The sequence below is a fragment of the Oncorhynchus mykiss genome, chromosome 9 (genome assembly GCF_013265735.2).
Source record: "Oncorhynchus mykiss isolate Arlee chromosome 9, USDA_OmykA_1.1, whole genome shotgun sequence".
In the NCBI taxonomy this organism is placed as follows: domain Eukaryota; kingdom Metazoa; phylum Chordata; class Actinopteri; order Salmoniformes; family Salmonidae; genus Oncorhynchus; species Oncorhynchus mykiss.
Genome location: NC_048573.1, coordinates 57,185,062 through 57,207,230, shown reverse-complemented (window position 1 = coordinate 57,207,230; position 22,169 = coordinate 57,185,062). Strand labels below are relative to the sequence as shown.

Here is a 22,169-nt window from a genome sequence, read left to right as displayed (position 1 = left end):
ACAGAATAGAGTTGGGTCTGGGGCTGGCAGCGGCAGGGAGACAGTGAAACTGGGCTTTTCTTGAATGTACAGGGAGCTGGGGAGAAGAGGAGGGATGCAGATTTATTTATCCCCACCATCTAACCATTCTCCAACACACTCTCTTCTCCTTTTCCTTATCAGTCTTGTACTACAGAGCTGATCAAGATGTCGTGACATTTTACATGTTAGTTATTTAGCAGACACCCTTACCCAGAGTGGCTTGCATCCATGTTCATTTTTTTTTCTTACTAGTCGCAATGTGGACATCAAACCCACAACCCTGGCATTGCAAGCGCTATGCTATACCAACTGAGCCTCATGGGACATCATGACCTAAACCTTTTTACTAATTAAATCTTCAACAATTCACACACATTTCTTCTTCCCACTGGTTTCTTGCCCTTTATTTATCTCCCCTTCTACTTACGTATACAGTAGCTCATATTCTCCCCCCTTCCTTTCACCCCGTTTTCTCAAAGGGGAATGTGTTAACAGGGGAAGCGGAAGGAAGGAGGGAGGAGAAAGCTGAGAGAGAGAGTGTGAATGTGGCTCAGAGAGGGGCACAGCACCTGCTGGCTTCATCCCTGCACACTGCAAACTACATTCTTCCTCTGCCAGTGATGGACTGTTTAAGAGGACAAAAAAGGAATAAAGAAGGCCTGAACAAAGAATAGTGAAAAAGCTCTTTGAGGAATGAGGATTTTCCTGCATTGATTTGAGTCCCAGTGCTTCTCTGACATGTTTGGATTGCCTGCTCTTTTCTTCCCTGTAAATCAACTAATTTTCTGTGCTGGGAGTAGATGTTGAAGTTTATGTCAATTTCAGCAGTTATAATCTAACAGATTAAACAAAATGTACAAAACTTTCCAATCTGGAGGTTGATAAAGTAAGATTCTTTGAGAATAATCAGCAGCCGCCCACTGCCTGCAAGGATCAACTGGAGTGCTATGGTTGAAAGGAAGGGGACACAATAGACACCCCGCTACCTCAACCTTCTCTTTTATCCTCTCCATCCAACACACATGGGCACACTGCCAACTCGGAATCTTAAGAACTCTCATTCAAAGAAACCCCCTAAAATAAGGACTTGTTAAAAGCCAGGACACATTCTCTCTCCCAGTCCTTGTGTTTTTCCCCTTTCATTTCCCCATGTGAAGAGGGATTTTTGCTTGATTATTTTCCATCATGGCAACTGGGGTTTCTAAAATTGCCATTCCAGCAGCATTTCGTCAGATTTGTGAATTTGTGAGTATTGTCAGCAATTGATCCTCCAAAGGTCTCTCTCTCTCTCTCTCTTTCAGTTTTCATTCTGCTTTACTCCCTCGGTCTCTCCACTCTTCTCTCGCCTCCTGCTTACACATTAACTCCTCCTCCCCACTACCCATTGTCTCTCTACAGTATCAGGCTGAGGGGATGCCATAGCCTACTCGCTCTAGTGAGGACACAGCCAGAAGATGAGGAAATGGAGGTAAGTGAAAGATTTATTACATCGAATAAATCTGCCCATCAGTAAACTGTGGGCTTAGGGCTAGTGTGTGAAAGCTACTTGTCCATGTTTTGGTAATTGTTATCTGGTTGTATGAAAAGGGCAGCTTCAAATGAGAAGATCTTACTGTTGTTCTTCTGCTTACAGAATGCAGTGTTTGGTCTGTGATAGTGACTATGTAGTCTGACAGTAGTAGGTGCATGTGTATTGAATGAATAGTGGGTTGCAATGTGACTCGCTAGACATTTGATTGCTGTCCCTTATTCCTGTGTATTAGGGAAACAAGCAAATACCTCTGTGAGATGGAGTTTAAAACACAACTGCAAATAATGGAATGTATCGTATCCTGCACTGTAATAGTGAAGAGCAACCCAGAATGTATTTTTATCTTCATTTTGTTTTGTCCATTACTCCACAGTATGTATGTGATTACATTCCACACAGACATATATTACATAAACACACTGACATACACTTCTGGTGTGTCTGACAGTGTGACAATGACTTCAATTGGCTCCCAGTGGAGATGAAACATTGTAGGATGTTTGGGATTAGTGCTAATCCTCCTGGCTGTGCTTCCCTGAGATTCACCTTATCGTCTGGCCAGTGTCTGACACACAGCAGAGCAGAGGCCTTGCTAATTTATGCCTGGACATGCATCAGTAGGCTCCCTGGCGTTATAGGATCGGGAGGAGGGAGGGGGCCAGAGGGGGCTGTCAACCCAGGGTTTGAATTGGGTGTCTGGGGAAAGAAGACTTATTAGGGGTGTGAGAGCTCACTGCTTTCCAAAAAAGTGAGCAGGGAATATTCTCACCAATAATAGCCATCTAATGTCTGCCGGACAAATGAATGATCACCCTGGCTGGCTGGGAGACTATTAGAACAGAATAATAATGAGATGGGACAATAGTACAATGGCAGGCAAGATAGTACAGTAAGTTACTAGAGCATTGTCAAATAATTGTAGGTACTGTAGGGCCTTCATATCTAAAGCATTAATTCCAGGTACAAAGGACAGTGCAAATAAAGCTCTGAATGTACTGTAGCCTTAGTTCTATTGCATTTTGGCCTGTTCTCTACACACTTTCTGTCTTAAGATGGCCTGGCTCTTTTGCACCTATAATACAGCTATATACACTGAGTGTACCAAACATTAGGAACACCTTCCAAATATTAAGTTGCACCTCTTTTTATCCTCAGAACAGCCTCAATTTGTCAAGGCATGGACTCTACAAGGTGTCGAAAGCGTTCCACAGGGATGCTGGCCCATGTTGACGCCAATGCTTCCCATAGTTGTGTCAAGTTGGCTGGATGTCCTTTGGGTGGTGGACCATTATTGATACATACAGGAAATTAAAACTGAAAAACCCAGCAGCATTGCAGTTCTTGACACAAACCGGTGCGCCTGGCACCTAATACCACACCCCGTTCAAAGGCACTTCAATCTTTTGTCTTGTCCATTCACCCTCTGAATGGGATACATACACAATTCATGTCTCAATTGTCTAAAGGCTTAATAATCCTTCTTTAACCTGTCTCCTCCCCTTTATCTACAAGGATTGAAGAGGATTTACCAGTGACATCAATAAGGGATTATAGTTTTCACCTGGATTCACCTGGTCAGTTTATGTCATGGAAAGAGCAGGTGTTCTTAATGTTTTAATATACTCAGTCTACAAACCCCACATGGAAAAGTGCAGGTTTAAGAACAAAATTGGTTGGCAGTCTATAATCGTCCAACCCTCTTTGTGCTTTGTCTGAATAACTGTCCACTGCAGAGCAGAAGCCCTGTTCTGCAGTGGACAGTCACAGCCGTACAGGAAGCTTTGTGCTCGAGTTCAGAGAAAAAAAATCTTGCCTCAATGGGGCTTTTGTTGTTTGAGTTGGAGACACAGAAAGCACCAGAAACCCTGAACACTGACTGACAAATACCTGGCCCCCCTGTGCCTCAAATACCTCAGCTTTGCTCTTGATACAATTTCAACAAATACTGCCTCTGTCCTCCTCAGTTCCCCATTTTCTTCCCAGAGCTAGACTACAGCATCCATGTTTGTACTTTTTCCTCAACAGAGATGGCCAGCTTGAATGACCTGAATAAAGTGAACAGGGGATGTGTCTGACTGGTACAGACCCATAAAGAGAAGGGGAGAGTTAATAGTGATTGAGTTAAAGGCCCAACGTAGTCAAAAACATGATTTCCCTGTGTTTTATATATATTTCCACACTATGAAATTGTGAAAATTATGATAATGCCATTTTAGTGTCAGGACATTTAGAAAATAGAGCCTGAAATTTCAGCCTGTTCTTGTGGCCTTCCTAGTGACATCAGCAGGCGGTGAATTAGTTCATAGACCAATAAGAAACAGAGTTTCAAACCTCTCTGTCAAAAACAGCTAGTGTTCAGTTTCCCCCTCCCCACTCCCAGAGAGTCCTAGAAAAAGTATTGCTTGAGAAATTGCTCTTTACTAAGAAGCAAATTTTTAAAAACGTTTTGAACATTTTAAACAAAAACAATTGCAGTAAGGTACTTAATTGTTACACAGAAATGATTTGATATTAACATAAAAATGGCTGCATTGGACCTTTAACAGTGATTTATGTATGTATTTCAGTCAGAAGGGCTGCACAGAAGACATTGCACTAATGGTAGGTACAGTTGGCCCCTTTGTTAAATAACATGTTTGGATGTCTCTCTCTATAGCTTTGGGTATGCTGTATAGGGAATTGGTTTGCAACAGAAGAAAAATCCTTTCTATTGCATTGTTTTTAATTCAAAAAAAATCTTGAGGTATGAGGGTTGTGTGTTTTGGACTTATCCTGGAAACACTGTTAGGCTATCAGTTTTGATTGGACAAGGCTGAGTCTCTAAAAATAGCATATCTTAAATGGGCAGACTGTTCTGTCCATGCAACTAAAGCTTATCGTCCAGTTCCCAATCCCAAATATTGCTTCTGTTTGCACAAAGATTTAGTTAATTACCCAAAACTGCTTAGCTCTCTGTGTCTCAGTCATGAATGAATCAATGCTGAGGTCATTCTCCAATCCTTTGTTTGTGGTTCCAAACGTCAGGAAGAGGCCTGCCACTGAATAGAAATGACTGTTTACATAATCTGTCTTGTATTCACTGCTTTCCTTTAACACCACAAACACCCTTTTGATTAACACTTTACCTTTTTCCTTTAGACATTGACTGAAAGATTTGGAAAGAGTATTTCTGTAATTGAGTATTAAATGGCTTGCAGATAGATATTTTAGAATGATGCGTTGAATAGGGATCACTGTACGTACAGCCTAATATTTGAGTTTCCTCTGTCAAAAACACAATTCTTGTTCATTCACCGAGGAATCAGTTAGAAAAATAAAAGAATAATGAGATACTATAATTTATTTCCTCCGAGGCCTTGAAGACTACCATTTCAGTTTCTTTGGTCAATTATTCAAAGGGATATGAGTTTTAAATCCTGACCAGTGCCTCCCTGCAACCTGCCCTTGTTATAATTACTCTTTTTCCAGCTTTTGATATTAAAATAATGTGTCTCAACATTGCTGCATAACATTTTGGAGGCTAATAAACAAAAGAAGCACATTGGGACTATTCCGAAGTTTGTTGTTTTCCCTGATCATTTAGTCACGCCTGTGTTCTATGGCTTTCTATTCCTATGTGATTTCTCTCTGGTATGTCATGTAGGGTTTAAAGCCATTGTGTACAGAGTGGAAACGCAACCAGGGTACCGACTATTCTAAACATAGACCATGAGGAAGGAATATCATTTTGCCTCTATCACTTGCATATAGTCATAGTCTCTTTAATTATTGTACATCTATTATTTATTGATTCATAGGACGGCGCACAATTGGCCCAGCGTTGTCCGGATTAGTGGAGGGTTTGGCCGGGGGTAGGCCATCATTGTAAAATAAGAATTTGTTCTTAACTGACTAGTTAAATAAAGGTTAAATAAAATAAATATAACCATAGATATCACAAAATCTGGTCTCCAAATCAACAGTAGGAGCTTCATATAACATTTTAAATAGCCAAATAATATTTTTTGTCAAAGAATTAATCAAAATCAGCTGTCCATCATTTAGTGATAGCCTAAAGCATAAACACCTTCTATCCTTTGTGTTGGAGATAGGATGTAGTATCCTGTCAGATCCTTATCCTCCCTCCAGCTGCTCAGTCCCCTATCTACATCTGCCTAGATGTCTAGAGCACGGTTTAAAAACCTGGCATTCCTCCCTGCCTGGAGAAAATGCAATGAGGTTGGTACTCTCACTGTCTATGTCCACATGCCAGGAAATCTGCCTCAGTCACCTTGTTTGGCATGTATATCCTTTTGAAACAGCTGTTATACACACATAATCCCACTTTTCAAGGAGTAAATAAAACCTGTCTCTGAGAAAACTGCCAGGAGGATGGGAATGGCTGCTGTAGCCACTGGGTGTAATAATGTAAGACAATTGTACAAAACGAGGACCCAAGCCTGCCACTGTGATCTCATGGGAAACAAACCAAATCCAGACAAATAGCCTACATACAGGTAGGCAAACTGGTAATAGGATATTTGTTACTCAGGTCCTATACTACAGGGCATAGCTTAGGCCTACCTTTCGAAGCCGGTAAACCAATAAGCATCTTCTTTTCTTCTGCAAGCATGACTGTATGCTCAAACTTCCACATTCTTTCTATGTCTTGCGTTCTTTATGCCAGCCTAAATGACAGAAGACGACAGGAAAAATGGAAAACTAAGGAGGATATGGAAAACGACTGGGCCAGAGGTAGGTTACGTCACCTGTGGACCTCCTCATAGGTACTGTATGGGCATGTTTAGGTTTATCCTGAGAATGAAACATCTATAACATATACTCACACATTATATATATACAGATACATACACACACACACACACACACACACACACACACACAGTGGCTATGTATGTATATATGTACACACACACACACACACATATATATATATACACACATACAGTTGAAGTCGAAAGTTTACATCCACTTAGGTTGGAGTCATTAAAACTCGTTTTTCAACCACTCCACAAATTTCATGTTAACAAACTATAGTTTTGACAAGTTGGTTAGGACATCTACTTTGTGCATGACACAAGTCATTTTTCCAACAATTGTTTACAAATAGATTATTTCACTTATAATTCACTGTATCACAATTCCAGTGGGTCAGAAGTTTACATACACTAAATTGACTGTGCCTTTAAACAGCTTGGAAAATTCCAGAAAATTATGTCATGGCTTTAGAAGCTTCTGATAGGCTAACTGACATCAGTTGAGTCAATTGGAGGTGTACCTGTGGATGTATTTCAAGGCCTACCTTCAAACTCAGTGTCTCTTTGCTTGGCATCATGGGAAAGTCAAAAGAAATCAGCCATGACCTCAGAAAAAATTGTAGACCTCCACAAGTCTGGTTCATCCTTGTGAGCAATTTCGAAACGCCTGAAGGCACCACCTTCATCTGTACAAACAATAGTACGCAAGTATAAACACCATGGGACCACGCCATCATACCGCTCAGGAAGAAGTCTCCTAGAGATGAACGTACTTTGGTGCGAAAAGCGCAAATCAATCCCAGAACAACAGCAAAGGACCTTGTGAAGATGCTGGAGGAAATGGGTACAAAAGCATCTAGATCCTCTGTAAAACAAGTCCTATATCGACATAACCTGAAAGGCCGCCATAAAAAAAGCCAGACTACGGTTCGCAACTGCACATGGGGACAAAGATCGTACTTTTTGGAGAAATGTCCTCTGGTTTGATGAAACATAAATAGAACTGTTTGGCCTTAATGACCATTGTTATGTTTGGAGGAAAAAGGGGAATGCTTGCAAGCTGAAGAACCCCATCCCAACTGTGAAGCACGGGCGTGGCAGCATCATGTTGTGAGGGTGCTTTGCTGCAGGAGGGACTGGTGCACTTCACAAAATAGATGGCTTCATGAGGAAGGACAATTATGTGGATATATTGAAGCAACATCTCAAGACATCAGTCAGAAAGGTAAAGCTTGGTCCCAACTGGGTCTTCCAAATGGACAATGACCCCAAGCATACTTCCAAAGTTGTGGCAAAATGGCTTAAGGACAACAAAGTCAAGCTTATTGGAGTGGCCATCACAAAGCCCTGACCTCAATCCTATAGAAAATGTGTGGGCAGAACTGAAAAAAGCGTGTGTGAGCAAGGAGGCCTAAAAATCAGACTCAGTTACACCAGCTCTGTCAGGAGGAATGGGCCAAAATTCACCCAACTTATTGTGGGAAGCTTGTGGAAGGCTACCCGAAAACGTTTGACCCAAGTGAAACAATTTTAAAGGCAGTGCTACCAAATACTAATTGAGTGTATGTAAACTTCTGACCTACTGGGAATGTGATGACAGAAATAAAAACTGAAATAATCCATTCTCTCTAATTTTCTTCTGACATTTCACATTCTTAAAATAAAGTGGTGATCCTAATTTACCTAAAACAGGGAATTTATACTAGTCTTAAATGTCGTGAATTGTGAAAAATTACTTTACATATATATATATATATATATATATATATGACAAACCTGGTAAAGTAGAAAAATGTACCTGTAGCTTCCCCAAATGATGCCCCAGCCAGCCTCACATGTAAATGTAGAAAAGTACTTCGTTAAAGTGACATTTGTAAACGCAAGCAAGTGTGATTTGAAAAAGCATTTAATCAAGAAGCAACACAAGTCATTCGGCGCCAAATCAGAGAAACAGCCGACAACCGTGCCTTCACTGCAGTACCAGCCAAACAAAGGTAACTATTTTAAGGGTACAAGCGCTAAATAATGCATAAAAACGGTATCAACAACTAATGTCAGTTAATACTATTAAAGTGAAATGCTACTGACGTAGCGAAGGAATCATGACTAGTCTGACTCAATTAGCTTAGTTAGCTAACTTACTGTAGCTCCTACAGTTGCAGCTGCTTGCTTGACTGTGTTGGCTGGCAAATCAAGTAACTCGTGCCCTCTGCCCTCTTCCAGGCAGCACCTGTTTCTCCGGCTGGGTGACGCCGTAGCTAGCTAGTAACGATTGCTGGTTCATTGGCATTGGACCGTCTTTTTACTTCAATAGCTAGCTTGCTAAACAAGTTGGCATATTGCTTGCTTTGGTGTATTGGTCGGCCCCTGGACGCGTGACATGCCCGTGTTTGTAGAAGACCCCGCTCAGTTCTCCAAGCCGAGACTGAAGTCGGAGTTAATAGCCCACAACGTCACCCTGCCTGCGGTGGAGAGCAAGAAGCAAGTTTATGTGGAACTATATTTGAAACACATCGTTCAGAAAAGTGCTGCAGATTTCTCTAGTGATGAGGAAGATGACGATGTTGTGGAAGTACAGGACAGTCAGGACTTTGTAAGTAGAGCTATCATGTCAATCGGATGGCAAGTTAATTATTTTGTATCAAGTAGCTTGAGTGAAACTCTTTATAACGTATACTAGTTCCAAGCCAACATATGTGTTCTGATCTAGATAAATTGAGCTTTCTATACCCAGTCCTCCCAATCTATTTGGGAATAGGAATCGATCTCATATAAACTCTGATCATAAGTAATTTATGCGGTTTTATCAGCATCCAGGATTAGACCCACCCGTTGTATAATATTATGTGTTCCTCCCATATTCAGTCATTTGCTCACTAGGGAACGTTCAAATGGCTTTAGCTTAGCAGAGGTAGTCAACTATAAACTAATGCTATACTTTACTTTATACTATACTAACATTTAGCATACAGTGTTTACTATGTCTACGGGGGTCAGATTTTCTGGTAAACTAAGTTAAACATGTTCTTGATACTATCCAGGGTGACTGCCTAATAGTAAAGGGAGGACACAAGGTTGCATGCAGCTGTTGTAACCCCATATCAACTAATACTCTGCAAGGTCAGCTATATACTCGGCCTGGCTGGCTGGTCTGCAGGGAGGGGCCCATGAAGGGGGGTCTTGCAGAACTGGGTCAACAATGCCATGCCATCATTCAGTGTGGTTTCACACTTAACTAGAGCTTTCAACAAGAATTAGGTTTTTGGTCTTAATTTAAGGTTAGGCATAAGGTTAGCAGTGTGTTGAAGGTTAGATTTCAAATCAGATTTTAAGAAGATACATTGTAGAAATAGGCACCATCGAGAGCACTGGTTGCATCACCGCCTGGTATGGCAACAGCTCGGCATCCGACTGTAAGGCGCTACTGGGGTCAGCTGTTTGTTCACCGGCCGCAATTTCTAATAACCCATCCGCAACCGCACGACTAAATGTGATAAAGTGAAAATCTGAGGCCCACACCCAACCCGCAAATATAGAAAATGCGCTATAGGCTACAGTCAAAGATGGCAGAATTATTTTTTTGACAGAGGGTGCAGGATTTTGTTTTGCCCGATTTAGATATGTTTCTGCTTATAATTTACAACATGTTGGTAGGCTATTTGTTAGTCAACTTGTCTATAATGAGATACTTGTAGCTTTTCTTTTGTCATTTATATGTTGCCCTTGACGACTAAATATACCATTACACAAAAGAACAATGTAATAGATCGATAGAATGAATTCTTCAATCTATAGTAGTTGACATCGGTAAAGTCTTCTCTGTCATCTTTTGCGGAGCAAAGACGTTTATCGACTGGGATGAAAATACAATAAAGCAATACATATTTTACGTGGTTGAAATACTATCAACTTTTATTATGCTTTTATGATGAAGACATCACCTCTACGATCGTATCTAACTGAGCATTGCATTCTCTCAAGATGCAGAAAGAAATCAATCATATTTCTCCACTCCTGTTTCCAAATCCCAATTTTGCCGACATTTGGTGTATTATTTTACTGCAAGAAATGCTTAATTTTGCAGGAGTTATTATTAATTATAAACTGTGTGCTACCAGTCCTGAATGCTGATTGGCTGACAGCCGTGGTATATCAGACCATATACCACAGGTATGACGAAACATATTATTTTTACTGCTCTAATTACGTTGGTAACCAGTAGCAATAAGGCACCTCTGGGGTTCGTGGTATATGGCCAATATATCACGGCTAAGGGCTGTGTCCAGGCACTCGTCGTGCCTAAGAATAGCCCTTAGCTGTGGTATATTGGCCATATACCACACCCCCTCGTGCCATATTGCTTAAGACTATAGCCCAATTTGCACAGGACTAGTTTTTACTAGAGAACGTTGGTTATGTATTTATTACCCCAGAATATCCGTTATTCGTGAGGACAATTCAGACGGGATATGCCCCCTGTAATTATTGTTTTTTAAATGGACCGTTTTGACCGAATCCTGGAGGTTTGTTTTTCTAGGTGTGAAGATATTTCAACAAGTCCAGGCGATAACAGGATACACTGATAACTCGAGCTTGGTTCCCTAGTTTCTAAACCATACCAAATCATCTTTATTATAGTGTCGCCATAATATTTGAATTGAGGAAGTGCGATCATAATCATTAGGATATTTTACCGATCCGCAGTAGAAGACTTCCTAAATGCCCCCCAGCCTTCAGATGTGTTTAACAGTTAAATTGCACTTGATATGCGTTTTTAGGCTATGGATGAGAAAGTGAACTTGTTCCAAACGTGTAGCTCATTTGTGCTGCTTTGCGATCTATTAACAGCAAGGGTTGCATTAAACAGGCGCAATATTTCTTTTATGATGCATTTGGCCATGTTCAATTCATTCGCACAAAACATATAAACAAAAGCATTCACTGTGAAAGTTGTTACGTGTAGGCCATTCATATATAGGCTATGCGTAAGCACAATTTATCCACTCAGGTCTTGTTTTCTTGCTCAAACCGTGAGCAACACCTGTAAAACTCAGACATTTTCTCTCAAAACACAGGGATGTCGATTCACACTGGACTACTATTATTAACAGTAGGTTATTCTGGTTAGTCGTCCAGATTTCAGTTTTCATTTAACCCATCTAAACAGTAAGTTACAGTTCCCCTGACATGCCATTGGCCTATTTGAAGTCCTGTCTTGTGACTGTCAAATTTGTAAAGCACCTCACAATCATCACATAAAAAATATATTTTTTACATTCAAACAGCTCTCCTGTGAAGTTGTGACTTGTGACCTACGCTTAGTTTCCTGAATCGGATCACATAACATAGCCGACATTACTATCATTCTCTTTTACCAATTCACCAAATCTTTTCCTAACATTACTTGTCTGGCCCTCCCTTCTCTTTATTTTCAACTCTCCTTTCGCAGCATTTATCTTATTATTTTGCCTCCGGGGATTGATGTAAACTTTTTCTGCCCATTCCCAAAAGCATAATTTGGGGATTGGCTGTGTCGGCAATTTGGCACGCATACAGTTAAGCCCTAAAGTTTAGGGTTATGCACTAATTCCAGATAGCCTAAGATAATGAAAGAAAAACCTCAATGTACATTATGTAAATTGCACAATAATTATACATTTTCTGTTTTTTTAAAGGTTTTGTTTCTCTTTATTCCACCTGCCCGCCACCCACCCGCCCTACAGCCACACAATATTTAATGACCCTAAACCCAGCCTGCGGGGACTGGCGGGTTATGAGTCAACCCGGGCATCACTCTCATACAGCCTAGTACGGCCAAGCTTCCTGTCATCCAGGACCTCTATACTAGGTGTGTCAGAGGAAGTCCCAAAAAATTGTCGGACTCCAGCCACCCGAATCATAGCCTGTTCTCTCTGCTACCGCATGGCAGGTGGTACCGGAGTGTCAAGTGTAGGTCGAAAAGGCTCCTTAACAGCTTCTACCCCCAAGCCATAAATCTGCTGAACAACTAATCAAATGGATAACTGGACTATTTGCATTGACCCCCCCCCCCGCTGCTGTTTATTATCTATACATAGTCACTTTACTCCTACTTTACTCCTACACTTTACTCCTCATATAACCTGTACCCCATTCACATTGACTTGGTACCCCCTGTATATAGCCTCATTATTGTTATTTTATTGTGTTACTTTTTTGGTTTATTTAGTAAATATTTTCTTAACTGCATTGTTGGATAAGGGCTTGTAAGTAAGCATTTCACGGTAAGGTCTACACCTGTTGTTTTCAGCGCATTTGACAAATCCGATTTGATTTGGTTTAGCTGTAATGGTGACTTTGGCTCTGATAACTAGCGACACCCGGGGTTGTGTTCTCAGATGTCTTCTCAGCTGCTTTCTCTGGTCGAACACATGCTTGATGCTTTCAAAGGCTGCTGCTGCTGTACCGGATTGTCGTCTTTGCAACTTACAGCACAGTCAGCTAGTCTGCTAGTCTGTCAATGAATATATATGAACACTGAAGTATTTTTCAATAAATGCTAGAACCAAGCATTATGCATATGTTGAATTGTAGACAAAACAGGGTGTCTTCGATAGAAGCTTTAATGGGGGTGGAATTTGAACCACTGTTAAACCACTTTGTACAACTTATGCTGTAACAGCTAGTTTATCATGATGTTTGATTCAGCATTCAATTATCATTATAGTAGACATGATACATACACTGCTCAAAAAATAAAGGGAACACTAAAATAACACATCCTAGATCTGAATGAATTAAATATTCTTATTAAATACCTTTTTCTTTACATAGTTGAATGTGCTGACAACAAAATCACACAAAAATTATCAATGGAAATCCAATTTATCAACCCATGGAGGTCTGAATTTGGAGTCACACTCAAAATTAAAGTGGAAAACCACACTACAGGCTGATCCAACTTTGATGTAATGTCCTTAAAACAAGTCAAAATGAGGCTCAGTGGTGTGTGTGGCCTCCACGTGCCTGTATGACCTCCCTACAATGCCTGGGCATGCTCCTGATGAGGTGGCGGATGGTCTCCTGAGGGATCTCCTCCCAGACCTGGACTAAAGCATCCGCCAACTCCTCGACTGTCTGTGGTGCAACGTGGCGTTGGTGGATGGAGCGAGACATGATGTCTCAGATGTGCTCAATTGGATTCAGGTCTGGGGAACGGGCGGGCCAGTCCATAGCATCAATGCCTTCCTCTTGCAGGAACTGCTTACACACTCCAGCCACATGAGGTCTAGCATTGTCTTTCATTAGGAGGAACCTAGGGCCAGCATATGGTCTCACAAGGGGTCATCTCTGTACCTAATGGCAGTCAGGCTACCTCTGGCGAGCACATGGATGGCTGTGCGGCCCCCTAAGAAATGCCACCCCACACCATGACTGACCCATCGCCAAACCGGTCATGCTGGAGGATGTTGCAGGCAGCAGAATGTTCTCCACGGTGTCTCCAGACTGTCACGTCTGTCACATGTGCTCAGTGTGAACCTGCTTTCATCTGTGAAGAGCACAGGGCGCCAGTGGCGAATTTGCCAATCTTGGTGTTCTCTGGCAAATGAAAAACGTCCTGAACGGTGTTGGGCTCCAAGCACAACCCCCACCTGTGGACGTCGGGCCCTCATACCACCCTCATGGAGTCTGTTTCTGACCGTTTGAGCAGACACATGCACATTTGTGGCCTGCTGGAGGTCATTTTGCAGGGCTCTGGCAGTGCTCCTCCTGCTCCTCCTTGCACAAAGGCGGAGGTAGCGGTCCTGCTGCTGGGTTGTTGCCCTCCTATGGCCTCCTCCACGTCTCCTGATGTACTGGCCTGTCTCCTGGTAGCACCTCCATGCTCTGGACACTACGCTGACAGACATAGCAAACCTTCTTGCCACAGCTCGCATTGATGTGCCATCCTGGATGAGCTGCACTACCTGAGCCACTTGTGTGGGTTGTAGACTCCGTCTCATGCTACCACTAGAGTGAAAGCACCACCAGCATTCAAAATTGACCAAAACATCAGCCAGGAAGCATAGGAACTGAGAAGTGGTCTGTGGTCACCACCTGCAGAACCACTCCTTTATTGGGGGTGTCTTGCTAATTGCCTATAATTTCCACCTGTTGTCTATTCCATTTGCACAACAACATGTGACATTTATTGTCAATCAGTGTTGCTTCCTAAGTGGACAGTTTGATTTCACAGAAGTGTGATTGACTTGGAGTTACATTGTGTTGTTTAAGTGTTCCCTTTATTTTTTTGAACAGTATATATGTTTCTATTAGTACGATCAACATGACTGTGTTTTACCCTGTCTAGTTTAAGAGACAGTTCTCAGTTATGGTAAAAGTTGTGTAATGTCTTTTCATCATACATGGTAGTTTCCTGTCCCCACAGGAAGAGGAGAAAGATCCAGAGATGTTAGACCCCAGTGTACTGACAGATGAGGAGCTTAAGACCACACTACTCAAATATGGAGTGGAAGCTGGACCCATTGTAGGTGAGATTATTCCCAGACTACACTGTTTACAGACGGTCTATTTACCTATATTATTATACAATGTATTCTCATCTTATGTTTGTGTGTGTGATAGCCACCACTAGGTCTATATATGAGAGGAAGTTGCAGAGGCTACTAAAACCTGCCCAGCCCAGGCAGAACGGTGGCACAGGGGATGCAGACCAGTACTCAGACAGTGAAGGGGACGAAGAGTCAGGTATGATTATTAAGATGTAACTTTCTAATGTCAACTTTGGAATCAGGGTGAAATGTGTGTGTGTATTAGAGGTCGACTGATTAATCGGAATGGCCGATTTAATTAGGGCCGATTTCAAGTTTTCATAACAATCGGAAATCAGTATTTTTGGACGCCAATTTTGCCAATTTTAAAAAATAATAATATATATTTTTTACAACTTTATTTAACTAGGCAAGTCAGTTAACACAATCTTATTTTCAATGACGGCCTAGGAACGGTGGGTTAACTGCCTTGTTCAGGGGCAGAATTACAGATTTTTACCTTGTCAGCTCAGGGATTCAATCTTGCAACCTTACGGTTAACTAGTCCAACGCTCTAACCACCTGCCTCACGAGGAGCCTGCCTGTTACGCGAATGCAGTAAGAAGCCAAGGTATGTTGCTAGCTAGCAATAAACTTATCTTAGAAAAAACAATCAATCAATCATAATCACTAGTTAACTACACATGGTTGATGATATTACTAGTTTATCTAGCGTGTCCTGCATTGCATATAATCAATTCGCGAAAAAGGACTGTCGTTGCTCCAACGTGCACCTAACCATAAACATCAATGCCTTTCGTAAAATCAATATACAGAAGTATATATTTTTAAACCTGCATATTTAGCTAAAAGAAAGGTTAGCAGGCAATATTATCCAGGTGAAATTGTGTCACTTCTCTTGTGTTCATTGCACGCAGAGTCAGGGTATATGCAACAGTTTGGGCCGCCTGGCTCATTGCGAACTAATTTGCCATTATGACATAACATTGAAGGTTGTGCAATGTAACAGCAATATTTAGACTTAGGGATGCCATCTGTTAGATAAAATAGTATTTCACTGAAAGAATAAACGTTTTGTTTTTGAGATGATAGTTTCCGGATTCAACCATATTAATGACTTAAGGCTCGTATTTCTGTGTTATTATGTTATAATTAAGTCTATGATTTGATAGAGCAGTCTGACTGAGCGATGGTAGGCACCAGCAGGCTCGTAAGAATTCATTCAAACAGCACTTTTGTGCATTTTGCCAGCAGCTCTTCCCTGTGCTTTAAGCATTGCGCTGTTTATGACTTCAAGCCTATCAACTCCCGAGATTAGGCTAAGAGTAACCGATGTGAAATGGCTAGCTAGTTAGTGGGGTGAGCGCTAATAGCGTTTCAAACGTCACTAGCTCTGAGACTTGGAGTAGTTGTTCCCCTTGCTCTGCATGGGTAACGCTGCTTCGAGGGTGGCTGTTGTCGATGTGTTCCTGGTTCGAGCCCAGGTAGCGGCGAGGAGAGGGATGGAAGCTATATTGTTACACTGGCAATACTAAAGTGCCTATAAGAACATCCAACAGTAAAAGGTACAGTGCCTTGCGAAAGTATTCGGCCCCCTTGAACTTTGCGACCTTTTGCCACATTTCAGGCTTCAAACATAAAGATATAAAACTGTATTTTTTTGTGAAGAATCAACAACAAGTGGGACACAATCATGAAGTGGAACGACATTTATTGGATATTTCAAACTTTTTTAACAAATCAAAAACTGAAAAATTGCTGCGTTTCCTTCAACTCATCCCAAACCATCTCAATTAGGTTGAGGTCGGGTGATCTGATGCGGCACTCCTTCCCTGTCCTTCTTGGTCAAATAACCCTTACACAGCCTGGAGGTTTGTTGGGTCATTGTCCTTTTGAAAAACAAATGATAGTCCCACTAAGCGCAAACCAGATGGGATGCCATGCTGGTTAAGTGTGCCTTGAATTCTAAATAAATCACTGACAGTGTCACCAGCAAAGCACCCACCACACATCACACCTCCTCATGCTTCACGGTGGGAACCACACATGCGGAGATCATCCGTTCACCTACTCTGCGTCTCACAAAGACATGCGAATGGAACCAAAAATCTCAAATTTGAACTCATCAGACCAAAAGACAGATTTCCACCGGTCTAATGTTCTTTGCTTGTGTTTCTTAGCCCAAGTAAGTATTTTCTTATTGGTGTCCTTTAGTAGTGGTTTCTTTGCTGCAATTCGACCATGAAGGCCTGATTCACGCAATCAACTGTTCAGAGGAGACGTTGACATGTGTCTGTTACTTAATCTAGGAAGCATTTATTTGGGCTGCAATTTCTGAGGCTGGTAACTCTAATGAAATTATCCTCTGCAGCAGAGGTAACTCTGGGTCTTCCATTCATGTGGCGGCCCTCATGAGAGCCAGTTTCATCATAGCACTTGATGGGTTTTGTGACTGCACTTGAAGAAACATTTTCAAAGTACTTAACATTTTCAGGATTGACTGACCTTCATGTCTTAAAGTAATGATGGACTGTTGTTTCTCTTTGCTTATTTGAGCTGTTCTTGCCATAATATGGACTTGGTCTTTTACCAAATCTTCTTTATACCACCCCTACCTTGTCACAACTGATTGGCTCAAACGCATTAAGAAGGAAAATAAATCCCACATTTGAACTTTTAACATGGCACACCTGTTAATTGAAATGCATTCCAGGTTACTACCTCATGAAGTTGGTTGAGAGAACGCCAAGAGTGCAAAACTGTCAAGGCAGAGGGTGTCTACCTTGAAGAATATAAAATATGTTTTGATTTGTTTTAACACTTTTTTTGGTTCCTACATGATTCCATGTGTTAGTTCATAGTTTTCATGTCTTCACTATTATTCTATAATATAGTAAAATACATTTTAAAAAACCCTTGAATGAGTAAATGTGTAAACTTTTGACTGGTACTGTATATGTGTATATATAAATCAATTGCCATCATACTGTGCTGATATACCAGCAATCAATCTAATCTAATGTGTTTCTGCCTCTGATTTTGCAGTTTCACAACAAGGAAGCCCAGAGACGGTTTCATTAATGGAGGAAAACCTGCACGTTGACATACGGGTGAGTGCATTCATACTCTGGTTTTCAGAACTGTGCTCAAAGCAAAGATCTGTACCTATGTTAAGCCTCTCATTCCTTTAAGAATAGTAAATGTCCTTTGCAGTTACAGTATGTCATGTTCCTCAAGATATGAAAGGAGAGAACATTGCCTGCAGTGCCATCTGGTGGCAGTAATTGGTATCTCTGGACATGGATCTAATAATGAAAACTCTCTCAATGTAAAGATAAGTTATATTTTAGGAGTGGTTCTCTGCTAAGTTATTCCTTACTTTTAATAGATGGTACCGCAATCATGGAATAATAAAAACACGGAATATCGCTATCATCAGTGTTTTATGCCTTTGTCCAGAATGGTAAATCTGCCTATTCATTATACCACCATCACCATTATGTATTATTTATTCACAAAATCAATGTTTTAAAATGGGTGATGGAATTATTTAATGAGGGTAATGCTTTTGTGTAATGGGATGATAATGGTGCCACCCTGGCAGCTGGTTCGAAGAGATCCGGGCCTCTTTTGAAATCGATCCCGGGAGGAATGCAGGGTATCATGGGAATGTGGCTGAGTTGTCTGCCACAGCAGAGTGGGGGCAGCAGCTTCCCCCCCCTCACCTGTTACCTCTGGGCATGTGCTGAGCAGAACATCCTCTTGTACTAGGACTGCCCACAGATTTAGGGATATACCACTACACTCACCAAACTTCCTCCCACTGTAACACTTTCATAATGACTTACTTTTTACAGACATTCCTCTTCAATGGGCATGGGATCTATCCCCTTCTGCTAGCAATTCATTTAATATATACTGAATAAAAATATAAACGCAACATGCAACAATTTCAACGATTTTACTGCGTTACAGTTCATATAAGGAAATCAGTCAATTGAAATAAATTCATTAAAATTAAATAAAATGTTCTTTGTCACATGCGCCGAATACAACAGGTGAAATACTTACTTACAAGCCTTATGCCCTTAACCAACAATGCTTTAACACTTATTTTTCTTAAATCTTAAGTTAAAAAAAAGAAGTAACAATATAATTAAACGTCAGCAGTAAAATAACAATAGCGAGGCTATATACGGGGTACAGGTACAGAGTCAATGTGCAGGGGCACCGGTTAGTCGAGGTAATATGTACATGTAGGTAGAGTTAAAGTGACTATGCATAGATAATAAACAGAGTAGTCCTGGGCAGGGGCACAGCCATGGAGGGGCCTGGGAGGGCATAGGCCCACCCACTTGGGAGCCAGCCAAAAATAGTTTTTCCCACAAAAGGGCTTTATTACAGACATAAATACTCCTCAGTTTCATCAGCTGTCCAGGTGGCTGGTTTCAGATGATCCCGCAGGTGAAGAAGCCGGAAGTGGAGGTCCTGGGCTGGTGTGGTTACACGTGGTCTGCGGTTGTGAAGCTGGTTGGACATACTGCCAAATTCTCTAAAACGACAGAGGCGGCTTATGGTAGAGAAATTAACATTCAATTATCTGGCAATAGCTTTGGTGGACATTCCTGCAGTCAGCATGCCAATTGCACGTCCTTCAACTTGAGACATCTGTGGCATTGTGTTGTGGGACCACTGCACATTTGAGTGGCCATTTATTGCCCCCAGCACAAGGTACACCTGTGTAATGATCATGCTGTTTAATCAGCTTCTTGATATACCATACCAGTCAGGTGGATGGATTATCTTGGCAAAGGAGAAATGCTCACTAACAGGGAAGTAAGCAAATTTGTGCACAAAATTTGAGAGAAATAAGATTTTTGTGCATATGGAACATTTCTGGGATATTTAATTTTAGCTCATGAAACATAAAACCAACACTTTACATTTTGCGTTTATATTTTTGTTCAGTATAAAATGTGCATGAGTCTGGGCACCCTTTTCTCACTCCAAAGATGGTGCAAGGATTTTGGTGGGTTTTTTTTCACTTATGGAGAGTATCTTCTAAGGGATCAAGCAAGCTATTGGTGTATATTTATTTTTAAGTTCTGTCCTAACCCCTGCAGGTGTCGCCCCAGTCTGTGTCTCTGAGAGGTGGTTGTGATGTTGACTCCTCTTTGTCCTCTAAGAGCTTCAGCATTACTCAAATGGTGGAGGAGGGAAGTTTGTTTTGAACTGATTTTGGTATCTAGTCTTAATGATCATATTTACTATGTAAAATATGCAATTCTATCAATCTCCACTGGAGTGATATGCTGTATTTACCTTTTCCTGTGGAACTACAGTTTGAGAGTCGGATCCCTCTCTCCAGTAGTGGACCAGAAATCAAGCGAGGGAACAACAGGAGTAATAATCAAGGACCTCGCCCCAGGCCCTACTGGGTCAGTAGTACTCACAAACAGTTCAATAATCTTATCAGTGACAGGCTGGTGTTGGTGGTTATCGGGTTTCTGTGATTCACTGGGCTGTGGTAAACATTGTGTGGGTGTACAGGGCTGAGAGGGAAACGAGGATGTAACATTTAATTTGTGTGGTTTCTCACCTATTTTAGCAGGAAGTGGCGACGGTGGACAAGTATACGATGACTAACAGATCCCTATTCGTCACCCCTAAGACATCCCTTTTCAAACGGCAAATCAAGGCACATACATTAGCTTGTTTACCCAAGTCTTTTAGATTCTTTTTTTACGCTCTTTCAACAGTTCATATACTTGTGCTTTCAGGTCTACATGCAGATCTGCAGGGCTCATTCTATTACTCTGTTTATAAATTGACTATTAGTATGTGAGTCTAATTGGGTGGGTCTTCATGTATATAACCAAGCCAGTGGTTTAATTAGTGCTCATTCATACCTAAATTAACGTTTTACTGAGAAAAGGTTGATACATTAGTTGACTGTACTTGAGGACTTTAATCTTATGGTCTAGCTAGCACAATAATCACAAGTGTCTTTATCTGACTTTCCTGTTTCCCCCAACTTTTAATGATCTATTTTTGGCATTCCACCTGACCTGTTTTAAGGTGGTGAGGGCAGACACTGGTGTGGACACTTCTCTTTCCTCTCATCTATTTTGGTGTGTGTCAGTCTCTGATATGTGCTTCTGTTTGTCTGGTCTTTAGGAGCCAGTCACAGATGTTCTGATGGAGATGTTCCCAGAGACAGAACCCACACCAACTGGTATTGCGTGAGTCCAGTCTCATAAAAATACATTACACAGTAGACTAGATATTAAAGAAGCCTGCAGTCACATCAGCCTTTGTCCAAACCTGGTTAAGCAGTCAGTTGCTACCAGTATTTTAATTGAAAGGTACCCTGTCTGGGTTATTCTGCAATCTATTGGTTCCTTCATATACAGTACTAAAACAGAACACATCAGCCCCAGCAACTCTTTAGGACCAGAGATGGAGAATTCTGGTTTACCTAAGTCTACTATAGGTACATGGAATATAAATATTTGGGCACTTCAATGTTGCTAATTCCCCCCTTTATTCCAGTGCCACCCGTCGGAGGCCTATCAAGGGTGCAGCGGGGCGACCGGTCCAGTTTAAATACCCAGACCTCCCTGCTAGTCCCATGACCCTACAGCGATGGGCAGTGGAGCATCGCCTGGTTCCTCTGTGGGTCCAGATCCTGGTCTTCTTCATCGTGGCCTGTCTCCTCTACCTCATCTATGCTGCCATGGAGGATAGCTTGGCCAATCCCTTTGTGACTCTGCTGGACAACCTCAGCATGGAGACGGAGACTGAGGGGCTGTCCCTCCAGGCTGAACCCTAGGATATTCCTCTGCTCGTTCTCTAGGGAGGCATAATTCCCCTGCTCCTCCTCAGTACTCCACACATTGGTTTACAGTTGTTGTGCGGAACATCATTTTGTTACCATCATTCAAAGCCTTATTTTTTTTTTTTTAATCTCTATATATGGCTCTGGTGTCATTCTCCTTTGGACAATCCTGTTGGTTCGAAAATGTTACGGTGAAACCTACTGTGCTGTTCCAATGCATACAGGATCCGTGCAAGTGCAGAAAACAAATGACTAGGCCTACATTTTTTAAAATAATAAAAACATGTATGAAATTTGTAACTTAATTGAGTGTTTGTATTTAATAAAAGTATGTCTCAATGACAAATTCCTGGAGTTACAGTAGAAGTTACACTGTTGGTTTTGTTTGTGGCCTTGTTATCAAAAACAAGTAAAGTGTTATGTGGAGCTCACCAAAGATGTGGTCAAGACAACATGTCAGGGACTTCAGTGTAATATGAAACATGCAACAT

General features: G+C 41.4%; 1 protein-coding gene across 22 annotated transcripts; it reads left to right on the top strand.

Moving 5' to 3' along the window:
* The first annotated feature begins 1,429 nt into the window (after positions 1–1,429).
* On the top strand, positions 1,430–22,036 carry lemd1 (LEM domain containing 1). 22 transcript variants are annotated; one of them, XM_036988450.1, is made up of 12 exons: positions 1,440–1,489; positions 4,120–4,153; positions 6,219–6,286; positions 14,717–14,819; positions 14,914–15,036; positions 17,886–17,950; positions 18,229–18,303; positions 19,961–20,056; positions 20,183–20,278; positions 20,449–20,538; positions 21,018–21,082; positions 21,393–22,036. In XM_036988450.1, the coding sequence occupies exons 3-12, from the start codon at positions 6,224–6,226 to the stop codon at positions 21,670–21,672; spliced, it is 1,056 nt and encodes a 351-aa protein (XP_036844345.1). In that variant the 5' UTR covers positions 1,440–1,489; positions 4,120–4,153; positions 6,219–6,223; the 3' UTR covers positions 21,673–22,036. The 22 variants fall into 22 exon arrangements, with proteins under 22 accessions (XP_036844353.1, XP_036844345.1, XP_036844347.1 ...); XM_036988452.1 differs by lacking the exon at positions 6,219–6,286 and having other exon boundaries at positions 1,461–1,489; XM_036988451.1 differs by lacking the exon at positions 4,120–4,153 and having other exon boundaries at positions 1,475–1,489.
* Positions 22,037–22,169: the final 133 nt, after the last annotated feature.